The 22499-nt window shown below is 45.5% G+C and overlaps 4 protein-coding genes across 15 annotated transcripts; 1 reads left to right on the top strand and 3 right to left on the bottom strand.

Moving 5' to 3' along the window:
* Window positions 1-369: 369 nt before the first annotated feature.
* Window positions 370-6337, bottom strand: LOC104583885. 3 transcript variants are annotated; one of them, XM_010237878.3, is made up of 6 exons: window positions 6057-6336; window positions 5334-5475; window positions 4943-5046; window positions 1406-4778; window positions 1004-1086; window positions 370-871 (listed from the first exon to the last, which is right to left on the bottom strand). In XM_010237878.3, exons 1-6 carry the CDS (start codon window positions 6306-6308, stop codon window positions 704-706), a joined length of 4122 nt encoding a protein of 1373 aa, XP_010236180.1. In that variant the 5' UTR covers window positions 6309-6336; the 3' UTR covers window positions 370-703. The 3 variants fall into 3 exon arrangements, with proteins under 3 accessions (XP_010236180.1, XP_010236181.1, XP_010236182.1); XM_010237879.3 differs by having other exon boundaries at window positions 731-871; window positions 952-1086; XM_010237880.3 differs by lacking the exon at window positions 370-871 and having other exon boundaries at window positions 952-1086; window positions 1360-4778; window positions 6057-6337.
* A 726-nt stretch (window positions 6338-7063) lies between these two features.
* LOC100844187 lies at window positions 7064-8551 on the bottom strand. Of its 2 annotated transcripts, none has more exons than XM_010237883.3 (4): window positions 7982-8551; window positions 7745-7898; window positions 7565-7668; window positions 7064-7444 (listed from the first exon to the last, which is right to left on the bottom strand). In XM_010237883.3, exons 1-4 carry the CDS (start codon window positions 8414-8416, stop codon window positions 7325-7327), a joined length of 813 nt encoding a protein of 270 aa, XP_010236185.3. In that variant the 5' UTR covers window positions 8417-8551; the 3' UTR covers window positions 7064-7324. The 2 variants fall into 2 exon arrangements, with proteins under 2 accessions (XP_010236185.3, XP_014756228.2); XM_014900742.2 differs by having other exon boundaries at window positions 7313-7454.
* Window positions 8552-8654: 103 nt separating this feature from the next.
* On the bottom strand, window positions 8655-12108 carry LOC100830518 (eukaryotic initiation factor 4A-III homolog A). Its single transcript, XM_003570676.4, has 8 exons — window positions 11706-12108; window positions 11026-11266; window positions 10865-10945; window positions 10332-10439; window positions 10134-10253; window positions 9569-9736; window positions 9387-9473; window positions 8655-9012 (listed from the first exon to the last, which is right to left on the bottom strand). Exons 1-8 carry the CDS (start codon window positions 12017-12019, stop codon window positions 8899-8901), a joined length of 1233 nt encoding a protein of 410 aa, XP_003570724.1. The 5' UTR covers window positions 12020-12108; the 3' UTR covers window positions 8655-8898.
* A 4899-nt stretch (window positions 12109-17007) lies between these two features.
* LOC100830826 lies at window positions 17008-19941 on the top strand. 9 transcript variants are annotated; one of them, XR_001407259.2, is made up of 4 exons: window positions 17008-18854; window positions 18929-19027; window positions 19320-19441; window positions 19592-19941. XR_001407259.2 is itself a non-coding variant. In XM_010237884.3 (4 exons), the coding sequence occupies exons 1-4, from the start codon at window positions 17348-17350 to the stop codon at window positions 19644-19646; spliced, it is 399 nt and encodes a 132-aa protein (XP_010236186.1). In that variant the 5' UTR covers window positions 17009-17347; the 3' UTR covers window positions 19647-19941. The 9 variants fall into 9 exon arrangements, 2 of the variants coding, with proteins under 2 accessions (XP_010236186.1, XP_010236187.1); XR_002964980.1 differs by having other exon boundaries at window positions 18936-19027; XR_001407261.2 differs by lacking the exon at window positions 18929-19027 and having other exon boundaries at window positions 17009-17864; window positions 18777-18854; window positions 19221-19441.
* Window positions 19942-22499: the final 2558 nt, after the last annotated feature.

Consider the following 22499-nt stretch of genomic DNA (forward strand, 5'->3'; position numbering starts at 1 on the left):
ACCAGCTTCAAATGCACTAGCATAATCTCTCTTTTGTATTCATTACCAAAACAGAAACTTCTGCTACTTGTGTATACTAGTACTATACTTGACACAAAAAATGCAACCTTTAATACCCTTCAACTCATAGATATTGTAACAGCTTATACAGGGGCTACTGATAGCAGAATATTTACCCAGATATACAGAATAACAGAACTATACATTTGTATACATGTGCAACTTCAAACCATGTTCAAAAAAGAAAAGGAAAAACTCTGAAAGATAGCCTTCCAAAAAATCCTAGATTCTTGATAGCAAAATGCAAGAACTAGGATGATGACACTACAAGCGCAAGCAACTCAATCCAGAGGCGGTTCAAAAATTTCACCTCGGGAAGACGACTTTTGTGAACTCTCATATCACTTTGTACAAAAACAATCCATGCATCGGACTTCTTGCTCTCGTTCTCTGACCACACAAAACTAGTAACAACAATGCTTACTCAAACTTTGATATGTTGCACTTCTCCCGTCTCCAGTATTAGAATCTTTACCAAAAGCATGACAGAACCAGCTCCAGTTGCAAGCTTTTACACACTCTTTTGAGGATGCTCTACTGAAACACGTTTAGTCATACCATTTGATCTGCTTTGAGTATCAGTAGCAACTGATGAAGGTAGAGGAGTACTAATTGGTTCAGTATCATCACCAACAGATTCGGTTTACTGCATGTCAGCTAGCTCACACACTGTACTGTTCTCAGTGTTATTACTGCTTGTCCCCTTTGCTGAATCTCTCCAAGTAGCATCTTGTGCATAAATTTCCAAAGAAGGCATTGGTACCAGAGCAGTTGCAATTTCATCTACACCAAAAGGATCGATGGGAATATTCTGCAGCAATCATATCAAGCCAGTAAGTAGAGTTCAGCTACCTTGTTCAACCAGGTTTCTAAGAAAATCATACAACTCACCTCAGTAAAGAAGATAGAGGTTCAGAGCAACATCTGAGGGAGTGCGACTCACCACATGGTCGCCATCCAAGTCTTCTAAATCCTCTTTCATTTCCTCAGGTTCAGCTTCTTTTGGTTCCTTGTCCTTAGAGAAAACTGAAGAATAACAGGAATAAGTTGATAAATATCTTCTTCTCAAAAAAAAAAGTTGATGAATATCCCATTTTATTTTCATTTTTATCTTCCACGTTGAGTAGCACTATCACTATCTCCATAGCAATCTTTTTTATTTCTGATTTTAGGAAGAGACAAACATATTGGACAGTATGCTACCCTCCAACGGAGTGAGTGCACATTGCTCTATGCAAAGCTACTTCAGATCTACAAATATTTTATTTTTCATCAAAGCAAGCAGCAATCAAATCATACCAATAACAGGACCTGATTTCAGAAATTTCTTTTCACAGGCATTCACCTTTTTCACTTCCAGCATTTGTGGGCAGTTCTTGGGGAGCCTCCATGATGCTGATGTCATTACAAGATGAAGCAGAGACAGATTCTGGCTTCAAAGATCCTTCTTGAAGACCAAGAAGACTTGTCGTGTTAATCTGTGCAGTATGCACAGCAGAACCTGAATTGTTAGAAATTTTCTCAACATTGTTGTCACCATCTAGGGATATTGATGTCCCCTCAAAACTGAAGATGCCATCGTAAAGTATCTCAGATGATAATCTATCTGCACCCTGAAGAGTCTCCGCCAGAATGGTTTCTGGAACATCTACGGACTCTGAACTGCTAAAATGATTTTCAGAAGCGTAAACATCCTCAACACGCAATATGGTCTCATCTTGTTGCTGAGTCTCTTCCTGATCAATCCCCAAAGGTGCAGCTAAGTTGACCTCTTTAGAACATGACGGTGACTTCACACTGCCTAAATCATTTGCAGCTTGGGAAACTCCGTCTGGTAAAACCAAAATCTCCTCAAAACTTAAGGGGTCCTGAGGTGATTCTTTTTCGCTGGGGCAATGACTCTCCACTTTCTGGGGAAGATCCGAAGCATAATCATTAGACAAATAAGTCTGAGTATCATTAATATCATCAGGAGACATGTAGGTCCTTGGAAGAGTAAAAATGTCTTCATACTGAGACTCGGACAACCTTGGTTCAGCAGTTTGCAGAGCTACAGTTGATGTTTTGTTGCCATCTTGATCATCATCACTTGTATTGGCCAAATAATTTTCAGCATTGTTGACCTCCTTAGGAGACATTTTAGTCTCCTGAAAAGTAAAATCATTTTCACATTGCATCTCAGAGAACCCCTGACCAGTTTGCAATGGCTCAAATGCATCGACTATTGGAGCAAACGAAGAGGACAGTAAGTCCAACTGTTTATCTGATTGTCTCGTGCCATTGCTTACATCTGGAGCTACAAGAGTGCCCAAAAAGTTTGAAGAAACTTCATGTAGTGAACCAGCAGTTGCTTCTTCAGCAACATTTAGAGTTTCAATCATGTTGGCCTCTAGAATAACAGCAGTCCTCGGGTTGTTTGCATAATTTTCTGTACAGTCCATGTTGGGAAATATCACAGGGTGCCTCTCATCAAAGCTAAAATCAAGATCATTTTCAGGTTCAGAAGATGTGCCACCTCTGAGAATTTCTGGGATCTTAACATCTGAAACACATGAAGATGATCTGGAATAGAGCGAAAATATTTCAGAGTTTATGCCCTCGTCTGAAGATGCCAGACTTCCATCGAGAAGAACTTCCTGTAATGTTTCAGATGGAGCGTGCTCACGGTCACGGGGAGATTGAATTCCATAGCTGTCGGGGATACATTCAGAAGATCCAGAGTTGTCTGGCAATATTTCTGTACTGATAACCTCATCTAGCAAGTTGGGAATATCCAGAGAAGTGAAAGCCATTTCATCTTCAGACTTAGGAAGTCCACCCTGACCACCAGAGGGTGATTGGACTTCGACTTTATCATTATTGATCTCACCTGAAGATAAGAATATTTCTTCGGAATGACAAGTGCTTTCATGTGGTAGCGCAGACAATGCTTCCTGATCACCTTGAAGAACTTCTTTTACATTGACGTCTGGGACACACTGAGCAGACATTGAATTGCTTACCAAATTTTCAGTGTTACTACTATCATCTGGAGACACGACAACAAGCTTTTGATGATTAAATGCTCCCTCATCTTCTGATTCGGACAAAACTTCTTCGGAAACTTCATGAAGTTCGGCCATCTTGACCTCTTCACTGCATAACAAAAACTCTGGTGAAACTAATGAATCCTCAGCAGCATCAACTACAAGTGTATCCAGAAAAGGCTCATTCTCCAGATTAAAAGGTAGGCCCTTCTGCTCATTTAAGTGCAGGTCAGACGTTTCATCCTCCTTCGAGTCCTCATCACCCTCCGCGAGTAACTCTGGAAATGCAGGATAGTTCAATTCAGGACTGACTGTAACAGAGCTGACAATTCCAAGAACTTCCGTCATCTTCGCATCTTGGCTGCATAAAGAGAACTCTGAAGTTTCCAACCACTTATCAGTAGTACTGGCCACATGCTCACTTTGCGGAGCTTCATCCTCCAGATTGACAAGTGTATCATTCTCCTTCTCTGTGTATAATTCACACATTTCTTTCTCCCTAGCATCCTCACCACCCTCTTCAGCTAACTCCCTAACATTTTCAGCAACTTCCATTTTCTCAGTCCCGTGACTGCTTAAAGAGAACTCTGGAGTCTCCAAGCAATGTTCAATATTCTTTACTGCATGTGGGCATATTGAAACCTCCTCAACAAAATTGGATGGCATCATGTTTTCCTCTGCTACGTGAAAGCCAGACGATTCTAGGTCCTCGATTCCCTGATCAAGTAACCCTGGAAGAAGGTTCAATGTAGGACTGACTGTATCAATGTTCACAATAGCTGCACTGCTGCGAATATTCCTACAGACAGATGGCAATGGATAGGTCTCTTCATCAGAAGAAATTATCACTCCGCTGTCAACGACAGAACATGGAGTAGGGATGTTCTCTGAAGTCAAAGGATATGTGTGCAGCGGTGCTAATTTGTATGACTCAAGCAACGATTCCTCTTTGACACCTTCTGCAAGCAACTTCTCGGAGGTTCCTGATGTAGATAGTACTACATCAGATGGGTTAAGGCTCAAGGCATTTAAGATACTATGAGCAACAAAGTACTCCGGTGGAGATGCAGGAGCTTCGTCAATAAAAACAGTAGAGAATTCAAGATTTTCTGGTAGAGACAGTGAATGTTCCTCACTAACTTTGTACAATTCTACAGGTGGCAAGGATGAAATCCCATGTTCGCTTAAGCGTGAATCATCACTGTCACGGAAACTACTATGAGAACCAACTGGGGAGGTGGGATTCTCCTTGCTGGGACTGGAACGAGTGTCCACAGTGTCACATAATCCACCGAATCCTTCTTCCTCACCATCTCCTGCAGGCAATTCATGAGGGATATTTGCAGGTTCAGCAAGCATGCTGGATATAGCAGATCTTGAACGGTGATTATCACCAACATGTACATGCTGGTTTGAATGTGCGGAGACAGATGGTGTTTTCTGTGTCCTTTCCTCACTGCTTTCTATAGCACTGCTGTTGGTCGTGTATGTTTTTCCACTTGAGAATCTTCTCTGTCGTAGGCCATCTGATGGCATTGGCTGGAAGTCCTTGCTATGACCCCAAGCCATATCTGCTTGAACATCATCTCTCAGGTTAATACTCGACTGGCACTGTTTACTAAGCTTAGGAGTTTGTGCCATGAAATCAGTTGCAACCAAAGAATTAGTAGCGTCGTTCATATCATCACAGTTCTGCACCAGCACAGAAATACTGATTATGTTGAGTATAAGGATGATATCAGAAGAACAGGACAAAGATGACTAAACCCACATAAAGCCAATACTGAGACAACAAAAGGGACACTTGGCAGGTAAAATTTACATGCAGAGTATTAGGTTGGTTAAAACAAACAGACCTGGATGTTTCTTTGGTTGTTCTGATCGAACTCCCTTGGTTCACTATCAATTTTCTGCTGCTCCTCTTGAAGCCTTTCAAGCCTTTTTTTGTACTTGAGATCAACTGCAGTGAAAGATGAGCTGTGGTCACTTAGGACATACTCCTATTTGGCAACAACACATTCTCTATGTAAAGAAATTCATGTAATTACTGGCGGTTCAAGAAGATTTTGCTACTCAAACTTTAATAAACAGGTTTCCCACTCCAGATTGAGTGACCAGGGAGGAAAAATTATTTTGATCTAGCAACATCATTCATATATATTGGGTATGTGGAATAAGAGTGAAGTGTACGAAGGAGATGTGCGAGGAAGGTAAAAAGCAAGAAATGGGATAAGTGATGATAATTACGCATTCTGGTGAAGCGTACGAAGGCAGCGTAAATGAGTGTAGCTAGAGCAGGGATTACGAGCATGGGCAGTGCTTGGATGGGTTGCCTCCAGCTCAAACTCCGCCTCCTTGCCCTCCAGAAAGCATATACGAATACAAGCACCTGTACGATAGATGGAAAATCCATACAAACCCTGAGCCGAGACAACAAATAATGAAACAAATATATCCATGCGGCCTACTCCACCAAAGAGGGGAACAATAAACCCTAAGCCAATAATTATAAAATTCTTCCGAAATGGAAATCGCATAAGAGGTTTCTCCGATCGGGCAGTTCATGAATGTGTTGGAAGTCGGTCCGGTGAGTAAGCAAGAATCTCATATGTGACTTTAGTTTGAAAGTCCGCTTGTGCATCGCTACATGCCAAAAGAGGCAAGAACTGACTGATCGTCAGTAACAAATATCTCTAGTTCCAAAGATGCCAAAATTGGAGGGCAACGAACTGCGCATGGAATGGATGGATAAATGATCGCTAGTAAATAACTCCTGTTTCTTAATTCTCGATCAAAAGTACCCATACACGATCGTGATTCGCGAGCACTAGCAACTACGAGTTGACTGCTGGCGTTTGCGTGCGCATAGAAGCAAACACCCGAAGGCCGAAGCGAAGCCCCCGCTCCTGGGTCAATCTCTGTCGGGAACGAGAGGCGAGCAAGCAAGCAAGCGAAAACCAGAGAGCTCACCTCGAGGTTGAAGGATACGAAGGCGAGCTTCCGGCCGACCCGCCGCGCCGCCGCCGCTCGCCTCACCAGTCGCGACCGCACGGCTTCCTCCCCTTCGTTTCCGCCGTCGCCTGTGGCCTCTCCTCGCCGGTGGCGCCAACTGGAAGCCGCGGCGTGGAGGCGCGACCATACGCCGGAGAAGAGCCCGGCCGGGGCGGCGTCGCCGGCGGCCGCCATGGATGGGGGCGGAGAGGGTGGTGGCTGGCTGGCCATGTCTCTTTTTTGGGTGGGAAAAATGGAAAAGAATGGATTTTCCTGACCAATTAGAAACGTGTAGCCCACCACTACAGCACTGCGCTGCCTTTCTTTCTTTTTCTTCTTTTCCTTTTTAGCTGTCATTTTTAGTCTTTATCAGAAAATTTTAAAAAAAGATATCATTTCTGTATGGTGAATTCTGGTAGAGTGCCATCTGAAAATTGAAGAGAAAATACCTTTTCTGTTTTCTGCTCTTCTTCATTTCATACCTCTTCTTTTAACGAAAAAAATGGCATCTTTGGTTCTATAGAAGTGATGATGTTTTGGAGCTAGGAAAATCAAGTCAAAAGTTGCTGGATTTGCCAGTTCATAAACGGATGTTTGCAGTGGTTCTATATCATGTCTTGAGGATTGATATGTCAAAGATTCTAGACAGATCATGCATATACAGTACAGATAGACTCCAACCCACTAATGCCAACCCACAAAGGCAAACTTTGTCTAGTGCCAACTAACTGTAACTGCCTATTAATCTGCCAACCTCAATTTCAGCCAAATGAAACAAACAAAAATTGCATCCCAATAATGTAGCATGGTAGTAGTAGTAGCTTTGGCATCTGCATGCACTAGTTGAGGCTGTATTTTCTTACATGAGTTCCATATGTATCTCCAATCTTATTTTGTCAACAGGAAGGCAGAATGAAAGCAATTTTTTTTTGTCAGAACTCTCTGTACAAGGTCCAGTATGTCTCGAGACACTCTAGCAGAATTAATGGAGCATCGAAAATTCACAATCTGAATTGAATCAATAGCTAGGCCACTGTTACATTGATTAACGGCACTGCATTTCGTATAAAATTTGCAACACCATGCAGCTGCAAAGGCAATCATGGAGTATAATGCACTTGTATTACATTACAAGAACAGAAGGGGAAATTAAAACAAATCAATATCCCATTGCTGCATATACATGTCGATCGTCAATTAATGGCGGATAAGATCGATCGTACGTATGCGACAAGCTAGATTTTACATCATTCATCGCCGATGTGGAAGCTCAGTCGCGATTGAGTCCTCTTGAGCTTTGCTGCTGCTGCTGCAATCGGCTCAGCAGCAGAAGAACTAATAGCACCATCAGCATCTGGATCATACTTCTGCATCCATCTAATATACATCAGGGTACATATACATATAGCATGTAAATTAGAACTATATATACTTGTGAGAATTCGTGATTATTTCATTCTATATATAAATGTAATGTGGATGCAGACCTGGATGAGCATCTGCATGTTGTGGTGGCTGCCCCTGAACTGCCCGATCCTGGCCTTCCTCTCTGCTAGTAGCGTCTTCAGCTTCTGCTCGTCCCTCGCATCAACTGCATCCACGCATACAAAATGAATTATCAAGCAAGACAAAGATTAAGATTTGATATGCCATGGCCAAGGCCTTACACATTTTCTGGAACCTTGCAAATGCTGCCAAGGCGACGGTGGCTACGGCAGGGACAGCGAGCAGAGGAAGCAGAAGCAGCTTCTTCTTGCTATGCCGGCCGGCCGCCATGCGCCGTCTTCGCGCCGCCCAGTACGCGTGGATGAATGCCACAAACTGCTGGCCGGCAATTCAGCAGCATATATGTATATCAACAAGAAAGAGTGGCTGAGGAAGAAGAAGAAGATGAAGGAGGGGACCTCGAGGCTGAGGGAGGCGAAGGCGATCCGGCGGCGGACGAGGCGGGCGGCGGCTTGGCGGCTGTGGATGGCCGCCCTGACGCCGGCCTCCTCGTCTCCGATGGCGCGCAGCCGCCGCTCTACCGCGGCCGGGTCGCCGGCAGCGTCGCCGAGCTTCCACCAGACGCCCGAGAAGGACCCCGCGCGGGCCAGCCGCTTCGCCGCCGGCGCCGCCTCCTCCATCGATCGATAGCTAATCAAGCTTTTTTTTTCAGAAAGATATGTATAGCTAATAATTAAGCTTTCATTTCTCTTGATGGAATTATTCAAGTGCTGGTTTTTATATGTGTGCTTGCCTGGAAAGGCTTTCTCTTTGCCGGATGGAAAATGGAGTTGTGCATTCATGTCAGCAAAATAGGCACCGACCACTCGGTACGTGCAAGAACGAGCTTTCATTTGTTATTTTCAAAACGTTCGTTGTCATCACTCTCAATTTTTTTTATGTCAACATCAGTACGAGTGTCACAAATGTATAAATTATATGGCAGTTTTTCAACATCAAATATGGCGATTGGTCAGCACGTCAGTGAGTGGCACTACTCAAAACAAGCAAAACGTGAGCCCCAGCCAACTACATGACATCTTTTCAATCGAATCGAAAGGTCATTGCATTGAAACATCAAAAATCAAACAATACAGATAAGAGTGATCCAAAATTCTAATAAATTTAACAGGGTGTCATGTCCAAAGCAGAAAAGGCAATGATCGAGTGTTACACGAGCCGGTCCACTCTTGAAAATATATACACTTCATTCATGTCAACCGGACAAACCGCTTCTTAGGTTACAGAGCAAATACAGCCACGGCCAAACATTTTTTTTCAACCCAAACCAAACAAAGACGCAGAAAGCTTCCAGTAGTTCGCACGCCACCTTTGCTCAGATAAGATCGGCGACATTCATCGGCATCTCATCAATCTGTGTGCTGTAGTACTGCTCAATGTCCCTCAGTATACGGATGTCGTCCTTGCGCACGAAATTGATCGCCACACCCTGCAACATCACATACACATTTATCATGACATCAAAATCTGTACATCATACTGCTGCTGTGTAAGCAAAACCATTGGTCTTCAACAGCATAACTTGACTAGGAAACTTTTGATATGCAGAGAACAAACATTTGATTCAGATTAGTCATGCCTTATATTATGACAGCTTTCTCTAGAATTCAAACAAATACATGTGATAAAGTATAGGATTTACTCAAATAGTATTCATTCATTACTGACACTGCATTAGGACTTGTAATTATTGGTTTGATTCTGGTGAGCAACAACAAAATTAGAACCACAAGTACGTAGATCACGAGATGCAGGTACGATAAAAAGGTGCCTAGCTTTTGCAGCAGGAATGCGAAACTTTACCTTGCGCCCAAAACGTCCAGATCGACCGATACGATGGATGTAGAGCTCACGATTATTCGGGAGATCATAATTAATGACAAGAGAGACCTGAAAATGATAATAAATGCAGCCAGTAAGCATCATGCAACCACGTTTAAAGATACCAACATCTGGAAACTAAAACTGTATACGACAAGACTTGCCTGCTGAACATCCAGCCCTCGAGCCCAGACATCTGTTGTGATTAGAACACGGGTTGAACCACCCCTGAACTCATTCATAATGGCATCTCTTTCCTTTTGAGGCATGTCACCATGCATAGCTGATACAGTGAAGTTGTTGGTGCGCATTCTTTCTGTAAGCCAATCCACCTGGCACAAAGAAAATATCATTTAGCATGTTAACCATCGATTATGTCAACTGTACATAGTTAACAAAGCTGGATGACCTACAGAAGAATAGCTTGGCAAGACTGTATATACTCCAGAGAAGAAGCAAATCATTAAAATTTAAAAGAGTAATCAATAGATACCAACTGATACAGGGTTAGAAACAAGTGAAGTTCCGCAGTAATCAACTTATGGATCAGAAGAAATGAAGTAACGACCAGATACAGCAAAACAATATTAGACACATGATATGACCATATAGAAAAACAAGAAATTGGTGGAACAAATGCCAACTGGAGTAGAGTGAGTAGAAAAACAGCAGTTCATTGGGGGAAAGACAATGAACAATAAAAAACAATTAAATCCCCCCAAACATTACCTTTCTCTTAGTATTGCAGAAAATGACAGCTTGGGTGATGGTCAGCGTATCATAAAGATCACACAATGTATCAAACTTCCATTCCTCTTTCTCAACAGCAACAAAGAATTGTTTGATACCCTACAAGCATGACAGGGAAAATGTAAGTAAGTGCTAAATAAGATAGTGTAATGAAGCGAACCAAGTGATGATATTTACCTCTAAGGTCAACTCATCACGCTTTACAAGGATCCTGACTGGATCAGTCATGAACTTGCTAGTTATCTCTAAGATGTCATGGGGCAGAGTTGCAGAAATCAAAACAACCTGTGTACAGTCCAAGAATACACAATTAGATTAGTGTGAGATCTCTGTCACGTAGATGGTACCATTGACGGGCATCAACTACAGGCTTACAACTCCTAAAAATTTATTTTTTCCCATTATCAGTTCACTACTTCAGGAATGTGCCAAATTCAACCGATAACGTGCAAAGAAAATAGGGAATGAATAACGAAAGGGAACAAAAAATGAGGGGGCACAAAGCTGTCTTTGTAGGTGAATAACAAGCAGGGATGTCTAGCTACGGGCAAGATGATTGTAGTGTAGCAGAAAACGTGCAAGACATGGGTATTATTGTGCAGGGGAAAGCTCAGTCAGAAAGGAGAATAGAAATAAAAATACAGTCAAGTGACAACTTGAAAAACCATGCAGAAGAGAAGTTTGGTAAAAGTTTAAACTTGGAGACCAACCTGAAGTTCTGGGGGGAGATATCTGTAGACATCATATATCTGATCCTTAAAACCTCTACTCAACATCTCATCGGCTTCATCCTGTTATGAATGCATATTAGGATCAGCAGAACATGAGGAAATAAGAAAAACAAATGCAATACAACAAGAGTAAAACTAACCAGAACTAGGAGCTTGATGGCTCTTGTGCGCAAGGTCCTCCTCTTGATCATATCACAAACTCTGCCCGGTGTTCCTGACACAACTTGCACTCCAGACTCGAGCTTCCTAATATCCTCACCGATACTTTTGCCACCAACACAAGCATGCACATTCACACTCATGTAGTTACCAACAGCTTGCATCACTTTCTCTGTTTGTGTGGCAAGCTCCCTAGTGGGCGACAGTATCAATGCCTGCACCCTACAAAATCACGGTTACCCAACAAAAACTTGAGCTTGACTATTTCGAAACAAGCACTACATGCATTGTACAAAGCTGAAGCGTGGTAGGAAAAAAAGAGTCCAATTAATGATGGCAAATCGAACTCAGACTAACAGGCATAAGGATAATATATTCTCAAAACCACAGAATCGTCTAACATATACGATAAATCTGTGTCAAGACGACAAATTGCTACCACAAATCTATTATAGTAAACAGCTGGGTCAGTGCCCTACCTGGTTAGCATAACAAATATATGCGAAAAAACTAAGTTTCAGTGATGAGTGATAAAGTAATAAAACCTAAAAATTACCTAGCAAGGGCAGGGTAACGAATTCATCCAGCGAACCAGGCTATGCAGTTGGAAATAAGAGAGTTGGCAGAGATAGGCAGAGGGGGGGGGGGGGGGGGGTCGTACTCGTGGACAGAGGTGTCGACGATCTGGCAGACGGAGAGGGAGATCATGGATGTCTTCCCCGTGCCGGACTGCGCCTGGGCGATGACGTCGCGTCCGGTGATGATGGGGAGCACGGCGCGCTGCTGGATGGCGGAGGGCTTGTCGAAGCCGTAGCCGTAGATGCCGCGGAGGAGGTCGTCGCGGATCCCCATGGCGTCGAAGCTGGTGACCACCTCGACCCCCGCCGAGGTCTCGAAGGTGAGGTTCTCGTCGTCCATGGCGCCCCCGCCGCCGCCGGGGCCGCGCCTGGAGGTGGTCGCCCCCGCCGCCGCCATTGTTGGCGAGGAAGCCGAAACCCTAGAGGACGTGGGGAGCAGCAGGACTGGACGGAGGGAGGGGCGGAGCTTTTGCGCGTGGGTACCTCGCGAGTTGGGGTTTTGTTGATATATATAACTACAAGGCCGGTTTGAGATTGTGGTGAAGGGATGAGAAAGCTTCGTGGGATTTCAGGGGGGTTTATGTAAAAGAGAAAGTAGCTTGGTGGGGCCGCTATTGGGCTTCATTTTCACCGAAAATCGACAAAATTGACCCAAACTCGAAAGGAATTTGAAATCTGGATTCCGTGCGAAACTAATTCACAAATCTGACCCTTCTTCTTAGCGCCTGCACACGAGGCGCTAAACCCTCAGCATAACGCCCTGCAACGTGGCGTTAAACCCGTGCCAGCATGGCGCAGCCGGGCCCCACGCGCGCTCATGTAGCGCCTCATGCCGCGGCGCTATACCCTGGGCATAACGCCTGGTCACTCGGCGCTATCCCCCCCGTGCCCTAAAGTGGCCAAACCGTTCGGGCCGGAGGCACAGGCAGACAGATAGAAGGAGGCTGTCCATCGGCTGGCGGGTACAAGGGAATTACCCAGGTTCAAGGCCCTCAATGAGGTAATACGCCTGCGTCTTGCTCGTCAGAGATGGTATTGATGATGAGATTACAAGGATGCCGCGGGGGCTTAGGTGCGCAGATTAGATCTGGCGAGTGAATATGAGACGGCTTATCCTCCCTGGTTCCCCCTCCTAGTCCTTTATATACAGGAGTCTAGGTCTTGGGCGTGGAATCTAGGTTGGTTACAACAAAAAAAGAAACTCTAGATTATCTTTCTTATCTTGAGCCGCAATTCCAGGTGCTCGGGCTTCCTGGATTGTAGCGGGCTTCTGAATGGACCTTCAGTTGGGCCATAACGGGTATACCGAAGGTGAGGACCCAGTCGGGTATAACCATGTCAATCGACATGTCCTGAAGAGTCACGGTCATCTCCCCGGTACGGAGGTGAAACGTGTGCGTCTCAGGCCTCCACCGGTCGACAAGCACTGTGATTGCAGGAGCGTTCATCCAAGGTGTCGACCGGGTCACCATATGGATGAATGGGAGGAGCCCTGTCCTCAAGATGTAGGGTGTGTACCGCTCATCGTAAGACATGGCGGCGGGGGAGGCCCCGTGAGACCTAAGTTTTAGGGGTCCAAGATCCTGCAATTCAGAAGTACGATTGTGTTACTTACACTTGCGACATAACAAGTACAAAAGGAAGCAACATGCTAATTTTCATTACCATTTGTTCGTCCCGTATCAAACGCCCACGGTGATGAACATCGTAGTGATCTTTCAGTAGCGCCATCCTACATATTCCAATTAAGACTACTAATAAGTCCGAGAAAATTGCTATGTGTCCAATTTGTAACACAAATTCATCACATTTAACAAGTTGCTATATCAAGTTGCAAAAATACATCCATAGGACCTAATATAAGCAAAAGCACTCACCATATATGCCTCTATATGCCTCATCAAAAGAAAATATAACTTACGACCACATACAACAAATGAAACTTGTGCCTCAATACGCCTCAACTACAAAATTAATTGATTGTGCCACAATATTCTAAACATGATCAATGAGAATACTAAAACATAAAAATAGACCACACATTGTCAACATGATATTTGTGACTCCATTTTCGGTTGCATTCGAGCCTAATATAAACTTGCATTCAAGCCTAAAACATAAAAATAGACCACACATTGCATTCGAGCAACAATAATACCCATGTAGGCTCTAAGAAACAAAGAATCATGGGATTCTTCCATGGAAAATCCCACATCCACACATAACCTAGGTTTTGCCCTAATTTGAGAAATGTAGGGATAGAAGAAACAAAAAATCATGGGATTCTTCCATGGAAAATCCCACATCCACACATAACCTAGGTTTTGCCCTAATTTGAGAAATGTAGGGATAGAAACGAGTAGGTCGGAGGAGATTACCTTTGGGGGAGGAAGGGAGAAGAATTCCACGAAAAATTCCTTCAAAAGATGAGGATTTGAAGGGGAGATTTGAGGTGGGGGAGAGAGGAGGAGCCGCGCCCGCCCCTGTGTTCAACCGACGGCCTCCTTCTGTCTGTCTGCCTGTGCCTCCGGCCCGAGCGGTTCGGCTACTTTAGGGCATGGGGGGATAGTGCCGAGTGACCAGGTGTTATGCCCAGGGTATAGCGCCACGGCACGGGGTGCTACATGAGCCCGCGTGGGGCCCGGCTGCGCCACGCTGGCACGGGTTTAACGCCACGTTACAGGGCGTTATGCCGAGTGTTTAGCGCCTCGTGTGCAGGCGCTAAGAAGAAGGGTCAGATTTGTGAATTAGTTTCGGGCGGATTCCAGATTTCAAATTCCTTTCGAGTTTGGGTCAGTTTTGTCGATTTTCAGTCATTTTCACTCCGGAGTAAATGGGCCGTAGTTATGGTGCAGTTTACTGAGTTCAAATACCGAGCTGAAAACCTAGACGTCGACGCAGCTAAGGGTTTTGGGAGGATGACGACAAAGTTGTAGCCATCACAGGGATTTATCGGTTCTCCTCCTCGTCACCGGCCGTCATCTTGGTGTTGCGATGTGGGGCGAACCTCGGATCCCTCCTTTTCTTATAGCTTGGCGTGTTTAGTTTTCCTGATTTTTTCTCAAAGGTTGGAGCGGACGTGCGATCTCCCGAAACTGCCATGCTCCTCTCCTCGTCTTCCCGCATGTGAATTAATGCTTTTTCTCTCCCCTTCCTTTATTCTCTCCCGCATGCAACTCCCTCTCTCTCCTTCCTTTATTCTCTCGTCTTCTGCCCCGCATGCAACGCTCTCTCTCTCTCGCTCCTCTATTCTCTTCTCGTCTCCTTCCTCTATTCACTCAATCTCCTTCATCATTTCCCATTTTCCCCAATCTTGGCTTTCTTTATGCCACCATTGTTTGCAGAGAGAGAAGTAGAGGGAAAACAACCATGGTTAAGGAGGAGGTCACTGGCGACCTGCATGCATCGGCGACGACACACTGCGGCGAGGGAAGAAATTGCTTAGACGCTGCTAGCTATGCGCGCCCAAGCCATGGCGGACAAGCATAAGCGCGCTGGCGAGGAGATGCGCGTCGATCGGTGTCGCGCAGCCGGCAGCCCTTTACCTGCGTGCGGCTGATATGTACGTGTGCGTGCGGCCGAATTCTGCATCCGCGCGGCCGACTTGTACGTGCGAGCCGCCGGCAACGCGCAGCTGACGAGGTGCGAGCCGTCGCCGACGAGTTCAAGCCTGCTAGTGACGCGCGTGGCATCACCAGCTAGCGTCAAATCGCGTGGCCCTCTGCTAGGCGATCGAGCACGGCCGCAAGGACGATCTGCGCCCCGCCGACGAGGTCAAGCCTGGTCTTGCCGATGTGAACAGCTAAACACAATAGGTTAAGTGATTAACTGAGCTGCGGTCTGAATATTTGTTAGCAACCCCAACTGGATTCACTAACAACAACTCGATTCAAAGTACCAGATACACCCAAGTACGAGATACAGCATGGGCCGACGAGGTCCCAGAGAAGATAAACAGTAACATATACTCTATTTGATAATTTGGTTGATGCCTCCTCGTTGCTCCCCCTGTGCTCTTCTTTTAAAAAAAAAAAATAACCCGTAACTTTATTCAAACTTGATAGTTGCTACAGGTATGGTGATTTGGATCATAAATTCAAAAAATTACAAAGCAACTAAGAACTACAATGAAATCTTCCGAAGAAATCTTCTTCACGATACTGATGTTTGCACCATTAAATACTGTCGATGCTTCAGCAAAAAGACTGCAATTAGACATGAGCGGCAACACTGTCACTCGTACCCCTGCACGAAGTTGAGTACCTTCAAAGGTTTCAAAAAGCCCCTTGAGTCGCCCATCCAAAAAGATGGGAAGTCATGAACGTTGAACGTACTTGGGCCGGGAATGATCCCCTAAAAATACAGGTCATCGAACCGCAAGATCTTCACTAGAACACCAAATAAGCACTTGAAAGTCACAAAAGACCATACCATCGAAAGCACCATGACACATTGATAAAAACTCATCAAATCTGTATGAACAGATCTGCAAGGACACAAACTAGAAATCTCTGGCCTCGTGGCACTGCCCGTTAAGACACCACCGCAACAGAGGAAGAACCAGAGTAATTTTATTCTTGACGGCGTCGCACCCTCCACTATAACGTTGCCGATGAAGACCACACAACTCAAAATACTAAACACTTCAGGAAGAAAATATGAGAACCAAGGTTCCCCCCACCTCACAGCACCAAGATGGCGACAGGAGGCGAGGGGAACCAACAAAATCCGGCGAGATCTAAATCAAAACCCTATTGTCTCGGGTGGCGGCGCGGAACCTGACTAGTTATTCATTTAGAGTGGAAATGGAACCGTGTCCCCCTGTGCTCTTCTTGTTGTAGATGACCCTCGGACTAGGCACAAGGCCTCGGCCCATATGAAGGCCCAACTGTAGATCCCTGACAATATTCCACTGGGCTGATAAGCCGGCTGATGTCAATTTGTTGTGAGAGAAAAATACTGTATCATGGCTGATACATTCGAGCGAACATGATGTATGAACCAGAGATCAGAGATGATGGCAACATATATAATATAATTGAATAAACAGAGCTGCTAAGCTCTCTGATTTCGTAGCTGAACACTACTCCAGAAGGGAGCCGTTGACATTCTACTCTTAAAAGATGCAGGAAGACCCGCCTCCTCAGCGATTCCAGCGCTCAAGCTGCTTCCGCACCGTTCGATGGGTGGGCACAAAAAGTGCTGGCTGATCCAGAACGTCTGTTATAATTGATTTTTGTTACTCCGGGCGGGCTGGGTGGGTGTGGCTGCAGGTGGTCCAGTGCGCCTGCGGGCCCGATGTGTCTGTGGATGGGTGGAGCCGTGGAGTTTGGTTCACCTTGCCCTGCTCACCTCCCCTTCGTTCTTATCTCTTTCCTGTTGTTTCTTTGACTTTGGCCGCGTGGTAAGTACGACGTGCTACCTGCTCGGTATGGCGTCGTGGGCACTGTGCCGGATTCGATATCGCGAGCGACGAATCCTCGCCGATAAAGCAGCAGGTCAGCGACGAGGAATCCGCCCGAAAGGCACCTCCTCCGCGTTGCCCCCCGCGCCGTGCGCTGCTCGCATGGCGCCTCCAGCCTCGGTGGCGGTGGTGGTGCCTCCACCTCCACCTCTTCCCCCTGTCGCTAGATCCTCCAGCGGCGCACCACCTTGCCGCCCCGGCCCTCCGCCATAGCAGACGCCGCGTGCTCGGAGTCCCAGAACCTGCGCCTGGACGGTGAGGATGACTAGGACGAGGTCCTCGACGCGGGCTAGGGACCGGTTGCTCCGGGCGCCTGCGAGGCGGAGGGGGACGACGACTACGGGGTGGTGTTCTGGTCCCCGCCCACCGGGACGAGGTCCGCTCCGCCTTTTCCGGCATCCAGGAGTAAGATTCGATACGACAATCTTTGATTGCTTGATGGCGACAACCTGTAGGTCTAGAAGTCCTTTGTACACAACACCGTGTCCTCCGCCGCCAACCAAAATCTGTATTTTGTGATATTTATTTTTGCAGCAACAGCCTATGGTTTTGCTTGAAACATCTTTCTTTCAGTTTGTTTACTCTGACCAGCTTGATCTTGCGTGTTATGAAAGGAGGAGCAAGCGCCAGAAGCAAAAGAATCGAGCCACCTCTAATCAGGCCTATGCTTAAACCTGCAGAAGAAGTTAATATTCATATATAAAGAGACGAAGTCATTACATTTTACCCTATGGAGTTTAATTGGGAAATATTGAATTAGTAAATGATTATCAGCAAGGTTAGCGGTGGACACAAAGATCACAATACCTCTTGTTCCCTTGATTATTTTTTATTGCTCTGTGTTCATGTACTGACGTTCTTGTTCTTGTTATACAGATCGTATCTTATGATTGCAAGGTTTAGGTTTTGATAATTGCTACTGATGCATTGTGCCATTTAATTGGTTTCCAAGATTTGATCGATCTGCATTGTACTTGGGGAAATTTGATCAGAGGAACTTTTACTATGACCGGGTTTCGTGGGAGGATTACTGCATAACGCTGCTGCCTAGGAACTATGAGTTTTACTGGAGTTTGCTAATATTTTCTAATTACCTAGATTTCACAGTTTTGTGCATAAAACGACTATCAACCTCACAGACTGGCATTAGTGTCTTTGAATTTGAACAGACATGCAACTCCGGTCCATAAACTTGAGAATCCCACATGTAGCAGTATATACCTAAATTAAGTTATAGGTCGTGGGTTTTCATAGCTCGGATATGTGTGACTGATCTTACACATGCGCTTCTGCAAGGAGAGAATGAGAATCAAATGAGAGAGAAAACTGACAATGCCTTGGTTCATTTCTATGTCTCATCTATCTATTTAAACAATGGCTCGATCAGTTTAGATACATTGATGTGTTTGTACTTTTGAGCAGGAGTTGCTTTATTTAAATTATCATGCATTTCCTTTGTTTCTCCTTTTTCTGTGAAAAAAAAAATGAAAATCATGTAAATCTCCACAATCACTTTAGCATCTATGCCCTTGTAAATAAAATAGGTACATATAGATAGTTTTAGTTGAAATTCCAGTGGTACTAACCTATGTATAGCCAGTTTTATGAGTATATCCTGATCATTTGTTGAATCCTCTATTCTGGTTTATATTTGTGCAGAAGCTCTAACTGCTGTCGCATTGGTGTGCAGTATGTGCTTTCTCCATGGAGTGCGTTCGAGGACAGGATTGATGGGAATAGGTTACCCTACTGCTGCATGGCTTTACAAGTAAGCGCAACATTGAGTTTACCATTCTGCTTTCACTAGCCATGAAGCTATACATTTTACCCAAACATTTTTAGCGAGCAGATTATGGGATCTGAGTAGGACCTTCGAATGATACTATTCATTCTGAACCCTTGTGACAAGCTGATTACGGAAACAGTTCATTTTACCCAAAAGTATGTTCTCCTTAGACAGGATAGCTAAATTACAATTTTGACCAATACTGTTGCATTCATAACACACTTATGGTGGTCTAAGAATGACATGTAATACATGATATATTTTGGTCTGCTGCTTTCTGTTACTTCAGACAATCATATTCAGTAGTAGCATAATTTTAATCTAATGATCTGAATCTAACTGTGTTAGGGACAATTAATTGCATATGCTATCAGAAGCTGCATTGCCAGTGCTATGGGTCGACTTACAGCTTCCATGAGGTTGTCCTCACTTGCAGTTTGAATCTAGCTATGCAGAGATTGTTCCTATAAGGCGTACACAGTCAACTCTGTGGATGATCTCTACAATCCTTTTGCATCAATGTACGTTGGAGCAGCTTACTTGGGATGGTTGTCGCAATATGAAGGAAGGTCAGTGTTAGAAAATTAAACACATTATATTGTACAATATGCCAATTAACGGTATGGTTTTTTGTGAGATGAAATTGGGTGACTGAGAAGCTAGACTTCTTTGCTTCTTTCTTTGGTTCTTCTCACGATTTGTGAACTATGAATTGGCAGCATTTACGAGGAGCAACGGCTGGATATTCTGGAGCAAGCGCCCAGACCAAGTTGATGAGTTACCGCAGGCAACCTATTTGATGAAATGCATACATGTATAAGGTGTTCTCATTATTCTTGAGTTTTCCATATATTTTTTAGGAGTTTCAAATCTAACTCTGCGGCTCTCAGTTCCCTCTGTGTAACCTTCCTCACAATTTCAAATCCTATGTCTGACGATGTTTTGTTTTATCCTATGAGCTGTTGAACTATGTATGGATTTGTAGAATGTTGTGCTTAGTACCCCTGGCTTCTTGCTTCTCGAAGACCCTGGGATTCCTTTTGTGCAATACAAGCTGAGTACAAACAAATTTTGTGCCCAGTTAACATGTTTTAAAATTATGTCGGCTATTACTTACTGTGGTGCATTTTCTACGCAAGATCCCCGCTTTGTCCCGTGCGCCAGGGCGCAGACAGGCTGCTAGTTTTTATTATACTTACATTGCTCTAGCAACTTCCCTCCCCATGGCATTCTGTTGGATAATATTATATTATACTTGGTCCAGTGTCGATCTATACCACTACCGCTGCAAATTTGGATGCTTCTGGTTTTGACAACAGAAGCTACAAGGCATGTTGCCCAAACGAAACCAAGCATCAGAGGCCTATAAATACCCCTCCACTTCACTGCCATGTTGGAAGCAAAGATGGATTTTGGGACTAGTTTCCATTACTCTGCCACACCTCAACAAAGGCTGGCTATTGTGTACATATAGCAGTAGCTTCTTGGTCCTTAAGAAAGGATTACAGCATATTCTATAGATGCCAAAGTAGATGCTAAAGTAGGGATAAAGATCACCAACTACTCTAGATAAGTATCATAAGTAGATAAGCACAAGACTTATGATGTCATTCTCCCCCTAAGTCTTGTGTGATGCCTTTTGGGGAATTTGAGCCATCCCAATCCTGGCACACATCTCCTGGAACTTGACTCGCCCAAGAGACTTGGTGAGGAGGTCCGCGAGCTGATCCTGGGTGTTGATGTAGTCGGCCTTGATGCTCCCCTCGTCCAAGCAGCTCCGGATGAAGTGGTACTTGATGCGGATGTGCTTGCTGCGCTCATGGAAGACGGGGTTCTTTGCCAAGGCCAAGACGGACTTGCTGTCCACCCTGAGCTCCACTGCTTGTGCTTCCTTGCCTAGGAGATCACCAAGCAGCTGAGCCAGCCACAAAGCCTGTGTCGAAGCGGTAGTAGCAGCGATGTACTCCGCCTCGCAGCTGGACAGGGCCACCACCTGCTGCTTGATCGACTGCCAGCTCACGAGGCACTTGCCGAGGAAGAAGAGCGTCCCGGTGGTGCTCTTGCTGTTGTCGATGTCGCCGGCGAGGTCGCTGTCGCTGTACCCGATGAAGTGCTCCGCACCGGGGGACCTCGGGTAGTGCAAGCCGTAGTCGAAGGTGCCCGCAACGTAGCGAAGGATCCTCTTCACGGCCTGTTGCTTTCCTACTCAAGGCATCCGCAACCACGTTTGCCTTGCCAGGTGTAGGTGACCAATCTATGTAGTCCCATACATTGGTCCTATGTTATTTGCACTAGCTCTCGGGTTACTATTTTTATAAACACTACGACACCATCTAGAAAATACATGACTGAGAAAAGTACAAAGAGGAAACTAGCTACTTAGTTAAATCAAACATAGTCTAAATATTATAAAATATTATAGAAAGGACATATATAAATTTATGTGTCCAAAGTAGTTTAATTTTTGCGAACTGAGCCAGTGGATGCTCGCATTTTCTGGATTTATTCTAGGATTTAACCGGTGTTGTGTTTTCAGTGGGAGTGACGTACCCGTCAACTACGAGGCACCTGTGGTGACTTCGTCAATTTCAAGATGATCTGCCGGACCAGTCTCTCGGAGGGGTAGGGTGTGCGTGCGTGCGATCTTAGGGGTAGAATGTGCGTGCGTGCTTGTGAGGGTCTGCATCTGTACTGTGTTTCTTAAAAAAATAGTTTAATTTAACTTGAACTTGTAAGCATGTGTCACATAGGCCTCTCAACAGTAACGCCCGCCTACGTCGGTAGGCACGCTGTGCGTGCGCATGGCATGGCACATGCGACCGAGGCTCATGCATGCCCATATAAAGTCACCATGCACACACTTATATATATGTCGTGATAGGCTCGTAGCATGTATCTCCTGGAGCGTGCATGCAGCGGCAGCGCTGCCGTCACCCGCGCACCGAGAGCGCGGCGCGGCGTGCCGCCGCTTGCCTCCGTGCCCGACGACGACTGCGGCAGCTCGGACACGGCCCAGGTCGAATCAAAGATGTTGCGATCTCCGTGTACAGAAGTTTAGGTGGTTAACAAGTTTAGGCCATCCTAAAGCGACTTGGACGCTCCTCTCCCCTGTCACTGTAGCGAGAGAGGCGATTTCTTGAAACTTCCCCGTCTACCCACCTCACTCGCCGGCGATCTGTGGTTTCCCCCGCCTCCGGCGGCCGCTCTGGCGGTGGGAGGGTGGGGAAACTGCGGATCCTGGCCTGTACATAGCGTAGGGATAGGTAGGGTTCCGGCCGGCGGCGCCTTGGAGGCGGAGGGGCAGCCGGTGCGTGTTTTGGGTCGGCGTGCTTCCCCTCTGGCGGCGGTGCTCTCCGGAGCTCCGGCGTGGTGCGGCCGACTTCTCCGTGTTGGGGCTGCCCTCCGGCGACACACGCCGAACAGCCCTCCGGAGACACGAACGCCGGACGACGGAAGAAGAAGAACTCGAGACACGAGTATTTCGAACGACATACGTCTCGGCGCACAAACGCCTCCGCCAACGAACGGCTTCTCTTTACTCAAATTGGGCACATACCCATACATCATGAGACTAACTGGAGACGAACTCCGGCTACTACTCTCGTCCTCTCGTAGCACCTAGATTAC

The sequence above is a fragment of the Brachypodium distachyon genome, chromosome 3 (genome assembly GCF_000005505.3).
Source record: "Brachypodium distachyon strain Bd21 chromosome 3, Brachypodium_distachyon_v3.0, whole genome shotgun sequence".
In the NCBI taxonomy this organism is placed as follows: domain Eukaryota; kingdom Viridiplantae; phylum Streptophyta; class Magnoliopsida; order Poales; family Poaceae; genus Brachypodium; species Brachypodium distachyon.